The 17787-nt window shown below is 41.4% G+C and overlaps 1 protein-coding gene across 1 annotated transcript in view; it reads right to left on the reverse strand.

The window, feature by feature from the left end:
• Window positions 1-1989: 1989 nt before the first annotated feature.
• dner (delta/notch-like EGF repeat containing) overlaps window positions 1990-17787 on the reverse strand; it is a gene marked incomplete at both ends in the record, with an annotated part of 54969 nt that continues 39171 nt past the window's right edge. Inside the window, 9 exons of the mRNA XM_083984437.1 lie at window positions 1990-2101; window positions 2366-2612; window positions 2702-2833; window positions 4176-4285; window positions 4599-4725; window positions 8843-9076; window positions 15176-15289; window positions 15749-15902; window positions 16996-17144. Coding sequence (XP_083840563.1) covers window positions 1990-2101; window positions 2366-2612; window positions 2702-2833; window positions 4176-4285; window positions 4599-4725; window positions 8843-9076; window positions 15176-15289; window positions 15749-15902; window positions 16996-17144 — 1379 coding nt within the window. The remainder of the gene's footprint in view (window positions 2102-2365; window positions 2613-2701; window positions 2834-4175; window positions 4286-4598; window positions 4726-8842; window positions 9077-15175; window positions 15290-15748; window positions 15903-16995; window positions 17145-17787) is intronic.

Below are 17787 nucleotides of genomic sequence, written 5' to 3' on the forward strand. Positions count from 1 at the left end.
GAGCATTCAAAGTGTGTAACTAGTCACTAGTCATGTAACTGCTGGTTATCTCTCCATAGGAAACCACCAACAGTATCACCCAATAAATAAACCAATCAAATAGTCACTTTAATTTCATGACATTGTCTTTGCATTTATATGTTAAAATTGGTGAGCTTGGCATCAAACCTAAATACATTTTTCTTAGCAACAGGTGCTGAAAACAATTGAAGAGCAAAAACTGACATAAAATATCTAATAAGAATTCTATTCCTGCTGATGTAGCCTACAGGTAATTTAATCAAATGTTGCTGGATTTGGGTGTCAATTTAGGGTTTTTTTTTATTTTTATCTGGCATATTTTTTTTCTATAGCTACTGTTGTTTAGACTTTTGAGTCTGGATACGTTTGTTACATTAAAATGGGTCATAAGTCTCAGTATTGTTGTAGTTTCAGTACCAAAAGGAAGCTAATCTGTTAGTGCACATCCATTAAAACTTCTTGCCCCAAATATGATGTGTGCAGTACAAAAGTGTGGCACAATCCAAACATGCCCAAAGGAAACTGAGAAGAAAAACAAGTCACTGGAGTATTACATAGTTTGTTTATCCCGTCTAAGGCCTACAATAAGATAATGCTTTTTGCAGCTGTGGTTGATTGATTGGTGATAGCTTTACATACATGGTTATAAAAAAAAATAACAAAAAAGCACACACAGTTTTTGGATCATTCATAAAAAACTGTCAGCACCACTTGCTGTTATCACTGCAGGAAACACAGTTGAGTATTAGCCATAATTCACAGGAGACACCAGGGGAATACTTTATATTATGTTCACTTGAATCTTTATTGTTTACATCATTCAACATAGATAATAGGTAATCATGTGGTTGCTGTGTTTAGAATGAGAAAGAAAAATCAGAGGATTAGCTGAGATTATTGGTGAAACATTGCTTGACCTTGAGGGGAACAACACAGCTGCACAGACAGAGAGTTTTCCACTGGCAGGACGAAGAAGCACATATATTCTGGAGTAGATATCATCCCTCTCCCCTTTCTTCCTCCTCTTCCTACGTCTCCTCTCTTTTCTCCAACCTAAAGCCAGCGAGAGGCCACTCCAGCAAAGAAACTCTCATCCAGAGACTATGCAACACTGTCAATTTACTAGAGGTGAATTTGTACACTGGGATAAACAGGTACACTGAGTAAAACCAACTATGTTTCTGTGCATTGAGAAATATACCTACCTATTATCCTAAATATCACTGAAATACATACAGTGGGATGGTAGGGTCACAGTACTCCAGTAAACCCACTTTCTTTACTATTTGTACACTTGCATGTAAAGAACAGGACCATATGTGATTTAAAAACAAAATAGTGTGACTAGTATTTCATACATGTATTTGATCTACCAACCACAAATTACCCAAAAATATTTGGCACAATCTCGACAGAGAGAAATACAATGCAATGGCAAAAATACCGACAAACAACCAAGTACAAAAGATTTTCAAATAATGCAGAGAGAACATCAAATCTAACCATGCACGAAGTAAGGCAACCTACTGCAGAATTTTTTTTAAGATATAGAAAAAGATACAGTGTATGCACTATAAGGAGTGCACCTATTTCTACAACACCTGTAAGAACTGCTGTCAGCACTGTCAGAGCCCCACCTACAGACAGAGGTTACTGGTAGTGTTGCCCATCATTAATAACTTAAGTAATGCAAAGTATGCTCTTATGCTACAATAAAGCCTTATCGTGGACTTTGACAGGAAAATAGATGTATCAAATTCCAGTTTTGTTCTTTTTTAAACTACAGAATATGTTTTGTATTTTTTTCTCCGCTTTACATTCAATTTTGTTATGCTGTTTTTTCTTTCTTAAGAAATACTTAAAGTTTTATACTGATTTTCTCTATGCGTGTGTGTGTGTGTTTGCGTGAGTGTGTGTGTCTGAGTATGCATGTGCAGCTGTATGTATGCAGCTTGTGATGGTTGTGTTTTACAAATCCTTTGTCTTGATGAGGGTAACCAGAGGCTTGTCATCAGGACTGTAGTCTTCATAGGCGATGGGAGTGGCATCGTACATGGCAGGCCTGGACTTCTTGCCAAATCTAAGAAAGTATAAACACCAACTGTATATCAATTGTACATTAGACACAATACGTGGGATTAGTGTTAGTTTATACAGTGGTTCTATAAAGTTAAAGGGGTTCACAAAAGACAGAATATCATCAAATAAATATACATTCATGCAGTAAAGGCCAAGATACCCTGGTTTTTAGCTTAAAAGCCACTGGATCCCTCACCTCAGTAACTTATAGTTAGATATACAGTGTTAATGCAAAATAAATGTACAAACTAAACCTGTAACTGACCTGGCGTGGCGGATGGAGGCGATGGCGTTGCTGAACTCGCTGTCGATGCTGCGGCAGTTGTAGAACTCCTGGTAGGCGTGGCGTGACGAGCCCTGGTACTCAATGCGGCTGATGCGGCAGATTCCCACGATGAGGATGATGAGCATGAGGACGAAGGCCACACACAGCGCTCCGATGATGATGTAGAGGGAGTGGCGGGGCATGTTGGTCAGGGTGTCCTCGGTGTGTGCCGGCTTCCACTGGAGGTCTGACACACACACATACACACATTCAGCTTTCCACTTGTCTCAGTTTGAATTGATTGCTGAACAGATCTTTTCTGACAGGCTGACTTACGGATCTCACAGTTGGGCCCGACCCACCCGTGTGGACAGTGACAGAAGAAGCTATTCGGTTGGTCGATGCAGGTGCCTCCATGGTGACAGGGGTTGCTCTCACACTCATTGATGTTGACTTCGCACTTCTCCCCTGAGTGGACAGTTACGGTTTCATTCAGTATTGACTAGAGCAGGGAAGCTAAGAGCAGAAACTGAGGCGGATGTGTTACAGTGTTTTGACGCCTGACAGTTGTTTTCAAACACTTTAGGGTTTACAAAGAAAACAGAATTGTTATGTGTCAGTATCAGAAACACCATCTCCTCAGAAACTCTCATCTTTCTATTCATTTGGTAACATTTTAAAGGTGTACAGAAAAGACAATTGAATTTGAGCCCACTCTGGATCATAAAATTAATGTGATCTCATCTTTCAGACGATGTAGGCCAAACTTTGTGCAAAATTATATTTTTGAGTAAATCCGGGATGAAAGTGAGGTATTTTTTTTTCGCATTGAATAATGCAGGCGCACGGATTATACGTCAGCCTGTACACGATTCATCAGCCACTGATATTGGATCCGTAATCCGTCATTCAAACGTCTGAGACACGCACACACACACGGAGCTCGGGCTCGCCCCAAGCTTTGAATATCCCGCCCGCTCGATAACGACCAATCAAATTTGTTTTCCTTACTTGAGTAAACTCGTGTTGCAGCTCGTGACAACTCGGCGCGACAATAAGTAATGCACTCACCCGCCATGGCCTCCATGTCTTGCATGGTGCGTGTGCATGGAGGCCATGGCGGTTGAGTGCATTACTTATTGTTTTCTTTCAAACAACTGTACCCGCTGATCCCAGGTCTGTCTGAAGCTCTCCACCAGTGGTCCTGGACTGTTAGGGAACCCTTCTGATTATTGTTTTGACTCTTCTGTCTGAAATCTTTGGTTGCGTAGGTCTTTAGACAGCTCTTAGACAGCTCTTTGCTATTACCTATCATGCAATACTTATTGTCTGACACCTTGGTGGTGAGAAACCTTTTTAAAAGGCATCAATCAGGACTAAACCAGCAGATATTACTTTGCACTGATAGGAGACAGGATCACATTCTAAATACTGACAAACTCCAGCTGCTTTCTTGGCTTTCCATACCTTTTTGCCCCTCCTTTTCTTCATGTGTTCAATACTTATTCCCTGTGTCATTTCACTTTATTACACATAACTTAATTTATGGACATTAATGTTCGAATTTCTTTGTATGTGTGCATTACTTGGGTTGATGCCGACATCTGGTGAAAATTTCATGTCAATAGCTCTATTAGAAATATTTTCTGAGAAAAATGTTGACGTGTTCAATACTTATTTTCCCCGCTGTATATATATACACATATACATACACACACATACTGTACAGTAAGGTTCTACTTTATTATGAGGCATGAACATAGGCAGGTAGTCTGATGGTTGTCAGGCTGATTATTGTAGCGGTGCTCACCCAGGTATCCAGGTGGGCAGGCACAGGAAGTGTTGAGTCCTGTGTTCTCACAGCGGCCTCCATTCTGGCAATGCATCTTCAGACATGGATCCTTGTAGATTTCACAGTGTCTGCCTGCGCGCGCGCACACACACACACACACACACACACACACACACACACACACACACACACACACACACACACACACACACACACACACACACACAGAAAACTATAATTGAAGGAGCTAAGTCTACTACTTCCTTTCTTCCTTTTGCCCTTCCGAACTACACTTCAAATCAAAAGATCATAACAACATATTTGTCTCTTTTAGTAATGCTTTATCTTTACATTTACTGTAAACACGTAGAAGCAAGGATTATATACAGACATTTGTGTAAAAGTTAAAATAAAAAATCAAATACTCACAAGCGCACACACTTACCTTCAAACTGTGGTGTGCAGACACACTCGTAGGCATTGATAAGATCCCTGCAGGTGGCGTAGTTCTGGCACGGGGCAGACAGACACTCATTGTACTCCTCCTCACAGTACAAGCCATGGTAGCCTTTATCAGACACACAGATACATACACTATATTAATCCTAGAGCCTTCAAAGAATACAACATGAAAGACAGAAAAAGTATGCATGCCTGTGCATAATAGCTGTTGCTATTTTTGCAGCAGCAAACAGTAAACTTGATTTTATCACAAATGACATTTTTGTTTAACCTCGGCCTTTCCTCTCATTCACAATTCACACCATCACGTCACATCAGTGCAGCCATGACCTTCATCTATCGGAAGTGCCTTCTTCATTGATCAGATTGTGTGTAGAAGATAAAGAGATAGGCCTGCCTGATCTATCATAATTATGCACCTGACATTCAAAGGGGAATGATTTGATATCATATATAGTACTACTATGATTTGAAGTGAATGATGAGCATGAGGACTGTAAATGTATGAATATGTTGTAAGACCAGTACTTAACGACTCATCTCTGATGGGAATGGGCCTGAGGTCAAATGACATGCAGTGCACTGGGTTTTCCATTGGATGGCAGCTGTGTACTGAGGCAGAATGAGCTGGCAACATCTCCTAACATGGTCAGTCAGACAATCATGTCTCTTCTTCTGTTTCTCACCAATAATAATTCATGAAAACAACATAAAAAAAACAACAAAACAATGGGTAATATAATACATGTAAAAGGAAATGCCACCTGTTTCAGCTTGTTATGCTGATACAGCTTTAGTAGCACAGGTAAAGGACAGGAAGATAAAGTGAGTGGCAGTAAGTTTTTACTACAGTAAATAAGACCAACAATTGTAATATGTGTCCATGAATGATCAAATATTTGATGTACCTTACCTGCTCACACTCCCAACAGAACCACTACACTTTGTATAACTGTGCCGTACGCCCAAAACCACCAGAGGGTCTATGTCTCTTGAGTCCCTCTACGACTAGTGTAGCAATCTGTTTTCATTAGCTCTGCTCCCATTTTGACTTAGTGAATTTCTCTGTTGGGTCCCAGTCCCAGTCCAAGTTTCAACAAAACCTCACTGGGCCACAGTCAGATAACGTGTGTTTGGGGAAGGAGAGAATGGGAATTAATGAGGAGCCCGGTTAGAACCTCGAGGGTCCTCTCTGTGAAATGCCAGTAAAATGTCAAGTGCCTTTCCAAGACTCTGTCTGCTGTCTGAGGGCTGGCAGCATCTCACATGAGCTGGATTTCAGGAAACTGCAGGACAGATCCTTCTATGTATCAGCCCCCCCAGCAGCTTCCTCTGCGATGGTTGGGAGGCATTTACACAACCCCTCACACACATCTACACAGTTATACAAGATAGACAGCCATGCGAAACTAATGTAGTCACGTGTTCATACACTCAGACACTGAGATGCAAATGATCATATGCAGCATACGGACGGACACACACACCTCAGACACCAGCTGGCATTCTGATGAGGTGAAGAAAAGGTCAACTCTGGTCCAAAACACTTGTGTGTGTGTGTGTGTGTTCAGTGTAATGTCTGGGATGCTAATTACAATTCACCAAATTCACCAATCGCATTAGACTGGAGGTCTCTGAGTGGAGACATTTGATTGGATGGTGGCATCTACCCGTCCAGCATAGCCACAGACCCAGACAGTGGATTGGGAGCCATATGCACACACATACATACACACACGCACTCCCACATACTTGCAAGGTCTCACCATGGCAACCAGACAACAGCGGATGAGAGGGAAATGAAGTGAGGTAAACGGCAGGAAGATAAAGACGAGGAAGGACAAAGGGACAGGCGGAAGGGGAAAAAATGAAAGAAATGCAAAACAGAAATACAAAGAAAGAAAGAAAGAAAGAAAGAAAGAAAGAAAGAAAGAAAGAAAGAAAGACTGAGGATGCAGTGAAGAAAAAGGTGCAATATCGGAACAATTGGAAAACAGCGGTTGCCCGGCCGCGCTGCACCAGGACTCAGCAACAGTTAAAGCATATGAATAAACATGAAGACCATGAAATATGGAGGGATTATCAACTCATGCAATAACTCTTTAGGGTTTTCTGTAGCAGAGAAAGGCTTAGGCACTGTGTGTTTGTATGCAGCAAAATGAAAAGAGTAAAGTGTTATGGCTTAATTATAAATGTTAAAATGACGATGAGAGAGAGAAAGAATTTAAGAGGAGGTGGCTTAATTTTAGAAGGAAAGGTACGATGGCAAAAGGAATGGAAATAGAATAGAAGAAAATAAATAATAGATAGAGAGAAGATTATAAAGCCTGTTCTCAAAGTAAAAAAGTTAGCTACATAAAATACATTAGCCACTGAAGCTAGTTAGACACAAATTTAGGTCATGTCATTTTCTGATAGAAAATGCTGATCAATAGAAACTTTCATGTAAAAAAGATGCAGTCCTGAACTAAAGTTAACATTCAGCATTTTTCCTAGTGACTAAAATAAATATAAAAACAAACCAGCAACTCCTCTCGTCTAGTTTAATCTACAAAACAAATTTGGAGTGTCACATCAAATATTTAATTGTGTTCTGATTCAAACATACCAAGTCTTGACTTTTCTTTAGGACATGACAAGTCTTGCTGAATTATGTAGGCTGAGCAGTTGAACTGCTTTCACAAAACAATAACAAGACTTAATGGGCTTTATGCACAGCTCCACTACTTCCTGAAATAAACCAGCTCCTTTATTTCCTGTCTTACATTATTGGACCAACTGATTAATCCAGGTGTGCCTGACCATTGTTGTGAGGTCAAACACACCTGGATTAATCAGTTGGTCCAATAATGTAAGACAGGAAATAAAGGAGCTGGTTTATTTCAGGAAGTAGTGGAGCTGTGCATAAAGCCCATTCAACTTTAAACTGATTTGAATATACCAAACCCCCCAACCACCAACCCCCCAAAATCAAGACAGCTTCAGAGACCTGTAAAAAAAAACCCTGGGAAAACTCTGTTATTGTTCGTTTAAATATTCAGGTTTTGTTTTGGGGGTTTTGGGTTTTTTTTGGAGCATATGTTTGGAAAAACAACATTTCAAATCTCTAATTGATTCCAAAGGCTATAAAGAGAGAGCAGGAAGGGCAGAGTCAAATTATGTTTGTGTGCCACTGGCAAAATCATCTATTGCACCATCCTAGCGAGGTAATTGCTAGACACTGGATAATGATAAGTCATCATTCCACTCAATTGATTGCACCACAGAGGCATCAGCACCAGTGCTACGATCATCATGTCTAACAATGACTCATCATTCAGCCACAGCACACTTACTGCTCCTCCGATGCCTGAGCCACTACCGCCCCCTGTTTTTAGTTTTCACTAACTTTTATGCGCAGGTTGTAAAGCCAGATTTAGAGGAGGTCTTAGAGGCAATGTTTGGATTCAGAAGGTTTCCAAAGGACGTGGATGGATTTCTGAACTAGTGTATCGAGCACAAGTTCAATAGGACCTAAAACCGCAGCTTCTGTTTGATGCATCTGTTATTAGACTTCCCTATTACAAAGTCTGATCATGTTTTATTTTTCTCTGTTCATTCTTGCCCTTGTCAACATACATTGTAATAAAAATTCTAGGCTGAATGGATTTATCATATTATATATTCACATTATGTGAGGTCTACGATCTTTTTTTTCTGCCAAAGCAGAGACACTCTGCTTACCTTAAACATACCTTTCACCACAGGTTTCATTATTGTTTTTTTTAAATAAAATGATGTATAGGTTTCTTACTCTTTTTTATTTATGTGTGGATCGGCTGTGTCAGGAACTTTAGAACACATTTACCGTCTCATTTTCCGAATACACAAAGTAGCATCTGCTTTAAAACAAATGGATGATGGATGTTTTAGCTGCAAGAAAATAAATGTAACTAAATGACTGCAACTGAAACAGGAGGTGAAAAGTGGCTTCCCTGGTAGGTGGGAGGGAGGGAGGGCCTGTATGTGCCTGTGCTCTTATAATTCACTAATTCTATAAATAATTCTCTCTTTTTTATTTGGATTCTGTTCAAAAACCAGTCAGATGAGGTGAGCTGTCCCAACTCTGACTGACTTTGGCTAAATTTGGTTCTGTGCAGCACCAGGACATCAGAGGTTAGCAGTGCCCTAAGTCTGTATTAAAAGCATCAGTCATCACCAGGTTGTCTGACGCCGCAGCTCACCTGGGACACACAGACACCTGTAGCTGTTGCCTACACTGCGGCAGACCCCATGGGCACAGGGGTTCAGGGCACAGAAGTCCACCAGCTGGGCACACGTGGGGCCGGTGAAACCTGCTGTGCAGGTGCAGCCGAACCCCAGGGGGCCGGGGCCCTGGGCGTAGCACGTCCCGTTATTGTGACAGGGGCCGGAGGCGCACGGATCCACCTTCTGCTCACATGTAGCACCCTGGTATCCTGCAGCAGGGGGGAGGGACAGAGGAGGAAGGACAGAAAGGGAAAGAAAAAGGAAATAGTGATAAAGACAAAACGGTTCATTCACTATATCTGGAAGGAAACACAATTTCCGGATGGATGGAAATACTGCAAATAGCCAAACATTAATCAACCATTAGTCAAAATCACACACTGAAAATGTGTCCTTATCTATAAGACCAGACTAAGCACGAAGCTTGGGTGCCAGTTTTCCAGGCCAAAGTCAGCTGAAACTCAACTTTCCGGTGTTTTCGTGGCTTCAGTTGAACCTAGAGGCAAAGAGGTGGGCAGCGGGGCACAGCAGGGGTTGGCTTTATGCAAATCAGGTGGTGCAGTGTGCTATGTTACATCCATTATGGCATGAAATTGCACCCACTCTTCAGCCCACTGAGACCACCTCTTAATGCACACAAAGATTTTCTTTCTGTGGGTTTAGCTGCACACAGAAAGACCTGCATGCAACACAGCCTGTGGTGAGTTTTTTTTTTTTTTGGAACTGTTGCTGTTAGTTGTGCAGTTTTTGTAGAAGCAGTTTTAAGAAGAGTAACAGCAGTAATTAAAGATAATAGCGACAGACAGGAAATGGTTTAATTCCCTCATCAGCTACCAACCAAAATCACCACCTCCAGCAATTTTAATGTTCTTTCCTTTATCTCTTTCAGAGCGAAAGCACCTCAACATCAATTACTTTTTGCTTCTGACATGAATGTCTAACTATTGTGTTATAGCAGTGTCTGTTTGGCAGACGGTGGATGTGTTTTCGCCGCGCTCTCTAGGCAACAGCACCTGTGCACGTCCATTTCCCTTTTGTGGGTGACTGCTCGTGTGATGAGGCCACTGATTTCTTCTTCACCTCCTCTCATTATCTCGTGAGCCTCTGCTTCTCTCACCTTCCCTTCCCCTCTAAAAATAAGCTCCTCTCTTCACCCCCTCTCCTCCCCTCTGCCTTCACCTCCCATGAGAACCGCCACGGTGCTGCTGCAGCGGCGCGGAGAAACACTCACTGTTGTGTACGCGCACATAGCTTGCTGTGATACAGTGTGTGTGTGTGTGTGTGTGGGTGCTCTGATTTACAGTAACAGTAGTGGTAAATCCCAGTGCTGACTACACCGGAGTGCACCCTCCATTGAGCTAATGAAGAGATCCCTCTCAAGCCTCCATTGATCTGCAAGACTTTATTTCACTGTGTGAGGAGGACATTTATCATTCAGCGGCAGAGAGACAGGAGTAATCTGCAGCAGTCAGGGGAATATCTCACCCAAAGCTCTCTCTCTCTCTCTCTCTCTCTTCTTCGCTCCCTCTGTGTCCACTGCCTCGCTCTCCTTCATCCTCTCTTCTTTTTTCACTCCTCTCCCTTTTAACTCCTCTGCCTCCCTCCGAGCTCCCCTCTCTTTCTCACCCTTTTTTTTTTTATACCCGCTTGCAAACACACAGATACAAGCCCACGCTCGCACGCTCACACAAGCTCTGGCATAAATTTAATTTCGTGATTTGTATTTGTTCTGCCATGGTTTAATCCCCTGCTTTCCTCTGTATTTAGATTCTAACTTAAAAAAAAAAAAAAAGCTCAATGTCTGAAGCTAAATTTCTCCCTCTGCGTCTTTCAGTTTATGTTCACATATTCATCTAAAGATGTGCAAACACACATATGGACATGAGACTTGGCTGATGTCCCAGTTTATGCTGCTGGCGTTCAAACTTGCCAACATTAAAAAGAGTGAGCAGTTTAAAATTAGCTTGCCCCCTCATTTCCCCCCATCGCCCAGCTTGTTCTGACTGGAGGCAGTCCCAGTGCTGACACTCACACTTTCTCTTCTGTCAGTGTGTAGAAGAGGATGATAACGTACACTTCATATCAGTGTGGTATTCTCTGTTGAGGAATCAGAGCACATTCATAAAATTCATACTACGAATGGTTTTCATGTAGGAGTGAATGCATCAGAGATTAAACTAGACATTGGAAACCAACCCGAGACCATTGTGATAAACTTTTCCATAATGAATGTTTCATTTTGAATGGGAAGTGTTTATTCATAGTTTCTATTATGTATTGTAGTATGTGAGGTAAACAATGTACAGGCTTATGGTAGCTGCTAGAGGCTATTTCATAGCTTCAGTGCCAGTTCAGTTTGCTTTGTTGAGCTTGACCACATGGGCCAAGTTGATGGCAGTATGAGTACTCTTATACCTTCAAGTATCTGGTTATGTCTGAAATAACTCATCACCGTACTTCTCCCTGGAGTTAAATGTAGAGGACTATACAGTGTCTTTTTAGACAGGCTTTCTACTGATGTTGATGTTCTGGATGTTCTGTGAAGTTACCTGTATTTGTGCCATTATGTCTATTTTGTTGTGATATCTGTATTTTATTGCATTTGATCCTTGTTGTAAAGCACTTTGTGATTTTATTTATGAAAAGTGCTATATATATTAAATTTACTTACTTACTTTACTTACAGTAGTGAGCTCATCGGTAAAATGGGAATGTTTTTTATGACATTGTGCTGTGACTGACAAAATGTTTCTGTTGGAAGACAACGTGTGTTAGTGTTTTGGAAGATTTGGTGAATAGTGTCGGTGTATTCTTGTATTTTGAAAATGTGTGTCTTTTAGTGTTTAGTGATTCTGAGTATGAAATTAACTGCAATTGTGTGTTGTAGGTGTGTCGTGCGTTAACAATTTTGAAAAAGTGTTAAAAGTACTGAAAAACGGGTTATATAGGGATCCTAAAAAAACTGCAGGTTAAGTTTTCAGACTATAAATCTGATGGTTTTTCCTTCTCTACCTGTCCCTGAAGGCTGAAATATCGCTGTGCCCAAAATAAATATTCAGCTTTTTCTGACATCGTTGGCCAAGTGTTTGCAGAGTTTATATCTCTCTGATAATAGATGCTACCGTTGTCTTGCCATCAGTTATTTCATTTATTGCTTGTGTCTGTACAGGAACACTGCAAGAAAACTCAGTGGTGATTTACGGCGTTGGGAGGGGAGATCCTGGCTAAGCACTAAGCTGCATGCAAAAATGGGACTTTGTGTCCTCTGTGTAAACTAATTGCTTTCATTTTTGCATGATTGTGTTAATCAACACAAGTGCAATAACAAGAGTGCAAATGGCTTTCGGAAATAAATTGTTCAGAGTTTTGAATGATCTGCAGCACCTGCCAGAGGACGACTGGTCCAACAGGTGAGAAGAGGGTGTGAACAGTCCTTTACAATATTTCTGGCTCTGGAAATGTAGCCAGTGTTGGCAATATCTCGCACAGAGGGAGGAGGGCAGCCAGTGATGGTTGAACAGACAAAGTCTTCATTATCATCTATTGTAAACCATTTCTACTGTTTCAGTCCCTAACAAACATGAACAAAAGAAAACAGAAAAAAAAACTTGTGACTTCTCCAAACATCATGGTCTTGGTCCTGTGGGAAATGGATGCTGGGGCAACAGAGAAAAACAGATCTATTCTTTTAACAGACTTTTTGTCTCGTCCTCTTGTTCTCGCTCCATATTCTACACAATGAAAGATTTTACACAAAGGACACATAAAGCAGTCTCGGACTTGGAGAGTTTTCAAAAACACTTGCCCTTGGACACTTTACATTACTATAAAAGGATTTTCCATGTTAAAAAGCACCATTCTGGATGAAAAGGCATTTCTTCTATATCTGATTATTTTCCCAGTGGTTGTGTTGAAATCCTCCTCATCTGATATGTTCATCAGTGGACACTCCTTTCTCTTCATATCTGTGTTTCTCTACACAAGCTACACACAACCTTGTTTCTGTCACACTGGAGGCATGACATAGAGTCTCACATTAATGTTATAAAAAGTATGTCTGATATTAACCAGACAATGAGACACGGTGCTGATTTGTGGCAGTCATTTAAACACTTAAACCACATCTGCAACCTGATATTAACTGGAGGAGTGTATGAACATTGTTCAGCATTCAGGTTATTGATTGATAACTTGTTAAACAGTGTGTTCAACACTGCAGTATCCTTTTCTATGGATTCCCCATTTTGAGTTGTCGGTGAAGCTCTATTGATAATCACTCCTGAGTATTAATGCCAAACTGCTGTGGCGGCTTTAATGTGAAATTCATCCTGCTCTCAGCGACAGCGACGTGTACTGACAAATACTTTTTTATACTTTCTGTCTTGTACTGTTGTGTAATGGTATATGTGATGTTGTAGTCCCTTTTCACAGCAGATATTTTGACTCATCACAGTAGGCTATCAACAATAGTATTCAAATATTCAAATGCCTTAAAGAGGAACTATGCAAGATTTTTACCTTAAAGGACAATTCCAAAATTTCAACCTGGAGCTGTAGTTTCCTAATATTTCACGTCTAAAAGACTGAATCTAAAGATTTTCTTCGAAATTGCTCCTGTTTTGCAGTAGTTCTGTCTGTCCCCACATTGCCACAGCAGTGTATGATGGGAGCAGACCGATTTTACGCTGTTGAGGCTGTTTACATCCCACAAAACTGCATTTTTTTTCCACAGACAGCGTCAGATGGCTATTCCAACATACACCGAGGGGTTTGTTTACTTCAGGAAAGCCAACATGTTTGTAAACAGAGCTGTAATACAAAGTCTTGTGTGACAGTCAAGTTGACGCGCTCAGTATGTTCACAGGCAGAATAAACAATATCCAGACTTACTCCTACTGCTACGAAAACGTCGTGGCTCTGAGGTGATATTCCTTTGTTGTTAAACAAATGGGAGTTTCAGACGACCTGTAAACATACTGAGATGGTCAACTCGACTCTCGCACGAGACTTCGCAAGATCCCGCGGGACTTCGCGAGAACCGCAGAACAGGAGCAATTAAAAAGAAAATCTTCAGATTCATTACTTTAGATCTAAAATACTAGGAAACTATTTGCCTGAAATTGTCCTTTAATTAAACAACTTCAGAGTAATTGTGCTGGTTAAATGACTTGTTACAGGGAGAATGGAGGCTCTTTCTGCCCTCCACCTGGGGTCTCTTGGCCAAATGGCCTGCTAGACTGCTCTATGGCACTAAAACACTGGTAATCCGTTTGTCAAAGTTACCCACCTCGGTAGACATTGCTTTATGGATTGCCTTTTTGCCGGCTTCGTTGAAAACAGATGCATATGTCCGGGGGGGAGGGAGGGGGCTTAACAGTGAGTTTTTACAACAGTGAAAGTACTCGCTCTGAAACTGTAGGGGGAGCTTTGTAGAGGAAAAAAAGCGACCAAAACAGCGAAAAAGCGACCAGACTCACAAGAACTAAACAGTTCCCTCTGACAAAGCATTAGACAATAAACTTAAGGTATTTTACAGTCAGTCTCCACACAGTAATTATGAAGTGCAGGTGTGTTTTTTTTCACTGCTGCTCTCTCTAATTTTATGAAAATAAACACACAAGCGCTGGATTATGACTGCACTATCACTGCACTGGAGGCCATTGTTTTTTTTTGGCAGCTTCATATTAACAACACAGTCAGGTGTTGCTGTGTGAATGAGGCCTCCTCTAGATCAACAATGGACTGACCACTGGGTGCTGGGTGCTTGGCACCAGGTTTTACATCCATCTGTTACTTCATTGTTTAATTCACTGTTGCCTAATCTTTCACCTTGTATTCTGTATGTGTGTACACTGTTGTCAGTACGTGTGTGTGTGTGTGTTACTCGCTAGATGAATACTGTTTCGGCAGAGGTTTTGCGGCCACAGATTTCCCCAGAGAGCCTGATGCAGGTCACTGAGGCTATAAGACTAATTAGAAAAGAGGAGGAAGGTTTGAATTAATCTTGGTGGCACAGATACTGTGCAACTGTGAAACACGCAGCAGACAGAGTGTACAATAACTGGAATTGGACCACTGCAGGATTTACACTTGTTTCAGCCTCATTCTTTAAGCCAACCTCATGTTCCTCCCCTTCTTTTACTGTCAAGCACAACACGCTGGTGAAAGGCTGCTGAGTAGAAATGCTTGTGTAACCCAGACAGAGGCACAAAAAACCATGTTTCTGTGGCAGCCTCACTCACATGGACTGAAGACGCACCAACAAACACACAGAGACTGGTTCCAGGATGCACCGATGGGGCTCCTACCTTCGGGACAGTAGCATCTGGGCCCCGCCAGGCTGCTGAAACAAGTGGCTCCATTTTTACAGGGCTGAGAGAGACAGTGGTCGACCAGCAACTGGCAGCGCTCCCCCTCATAACCTGACAAACACACATTCAAATCTCAAGCCACAGGTTTTGATTAAATATGCTAAAAATAGACACTGGCATGAGTCAGTCTTTGTGTAAGTTTACAGCCATGTACACAATATATAAACTGAGGAAAGCAGGTTGGTAAATTACATATTTTAACCCTGAACTTCAAATCAAATGCAAAATAAAAAAAACTCCAAGAAAACCATGGTAGCAGCTAATCAGGATCCTACATCCTACATTTGACAGAGCCGCCTATTGTCTGCTAACACCTTTTTATTTTTTCTCATTAGCTGCTCCCTGCTCTTTTGTTCTTATTTACATATTCTCTAAAAAGAAGAGGGAGAGTTTCATTCCTCACGTCTCCACACATGTCAAACAGTATTTTCTCACACTGCCCTAAAATAAACACATCTAAGGGCCCGAGGCCATGTAAAATGGAATAAAGTGCACGTTGGACACAGGCACCTGCAGGGCAGCTGCATGTGAAGTTGCGTCCTTCACCCCCCTGCCTGACGTCGGTGCAGGTGCCGTTGTTGCGACAAGGTCGGTGGTGACAGGCGTCAAACTCCTCGCAGAAGATTCCAGTGTAGCCGTCCTCACACTCACAGAAGAAGGTGCTCTGCCAAACGTAAATAAGCTCACAATAAATTCACATGTCAAACCAATGAGCCATGGAAAACAAATCAGTAACATAACAATGCAATAACAAGCTGCAGTGACACAGTTCAATTTTCTCAAAAAAGTGAGAGGAATGATAATGAGAAACCCAGAGAGAGAGTCACTCCTGCAGCAGCTCTTTTAGTTGGAGGCATGTGTGGATGTACAGTTAGTGTGGATGTTTCTCTTAATTTGCTGCAGTGTGTTTTTATTACTGTCTTAAGGGTTGCGAATATCATAACCAGGCATTTTTGAACACCAGCAGAAGACCATAATGAAAACTCCTCCAAAAACAAAAACTCGCTTTTTCATCACGTTGCACTGCTGTAATTTGTGGTACTGCGTTGTGTTGTTGTGCACTTCTGTGGCTTTTGTTCTTTTGTTTTCTGCTCTGCGCTGGTCTCTGCTATTAAATTAAACACAGGGAGAGTGTGGGTTTTTTTTTTTTTCTTCAGCCATACATTTTTGAATAATGATCAAAAGGCTCCTGCACCACTGAACACAATGATTCAGCTGCAGTAAAAGTCTCTGTGTAGAATAATATACGAAGTGAGTGGTTGCTGAAACCAAGTATAGAACAATACTACGGTAGTTAGTTTCCTCTGTGAATCTCAGCTTCATCCACACTTAAAGGGATAGTTCAACATTTTGGCAAATTGGCCCATTGCCATAATCCCTATTATCATAGCAGTAGGTTCGTTACCTTTAATTGTTGGTGCAAGCTATTTTTAGAACGGCAGAGCAGAGCCGTGAGCTGCTCAGAGCTACGCTATGGAGGCTCATGGGGTTTCTTGGTTTCCCACATCAAACTCATTAAATACACAATCCAACAACTCCAAAACGCTCTGGTGGACAAGTTGTGACCTGCACATTCACCACGCTATGAGATAATAACAGAACCGTTCTAATAATAGCTTGCACCGACAATTAAAGGTAACAAACCTACTGCTAAGACTATAGGGATTATGGCAATGGGCCAATTTGCCCTTAAACTCAAATGCTTACTTGATATAATCAAAGTTGTTTTCAAAGATTTCATACTCTTGATTCCTCACCTCAGATGGCTGTGTGATACATTTGCCCTTCCCGGAGCACTGAGGGTCACTAAAGCTGCTGCCGGGCTCCACGCAGCTGCTGGCCTTCACCGTCAGGTTGAGACGCAGGGTGACCTCCGGGGCCGTGGGGGCGCCTACACGCAACACACCTACCACAGAAGAGCTGAGTTAAGGACCTGTTAAACTATTCATGTAGCACAGAGTTACTTTTTAATGACAGGTGCTGCATTAGCAGATAAGATTAAATAGATGATCCCTAAGTCTTTGGAGAGAAGATTTGACTTAATGCTAGAGAGCTTTATTTGACTAAAGTGCAAAGACAGAACAGAGAGACTTGAGGATGAATTCTTCCGACTTTCATGATCCTCTAGCTTTTCTTTTTTTAACTGTCTGGAACAGTACTGAAAGAAATGTCATGATATTTTAGCGATTCATATTGGTTTCAGGGTGAACTGTTAAAACTTAAATGATTGCCTTTCCTCACACACCATCATCAGGTTACAGTTTGTCCAATATTTTATTTAACTGACTAATGATTGATGATAATTACACCCAGTACACATCATGCATGTTGACATTATCATAGTGAGCCATCATCGGTTATCATGGTGCCTTTAGTATTTAGCGTTCAGCCTCGTAGCGCAGCTAGCATGGATTACTACAGACTCTTGTTGTATGATGCAGAACAGATCTTACACGATCCCTGCCCCCCCAAAGAGTACACTTAACAGACCAAGAAAGAAACCAAAACAAAAACCAATACACTCCTATATGAACTGATACAAGCAGCTC

This window comes from Trachurus trachurus (genome assembly GCF_905171665.1).
Source record: "Trachurus trachurus genome assembly, chromosome: 13".
NCBI classification, from domain to species: Eukaryota; Metazoa; Chordata; class Actinopteri; order Carangiformes; family Carangidae; genus Trachurus; species Trachurus trachurus.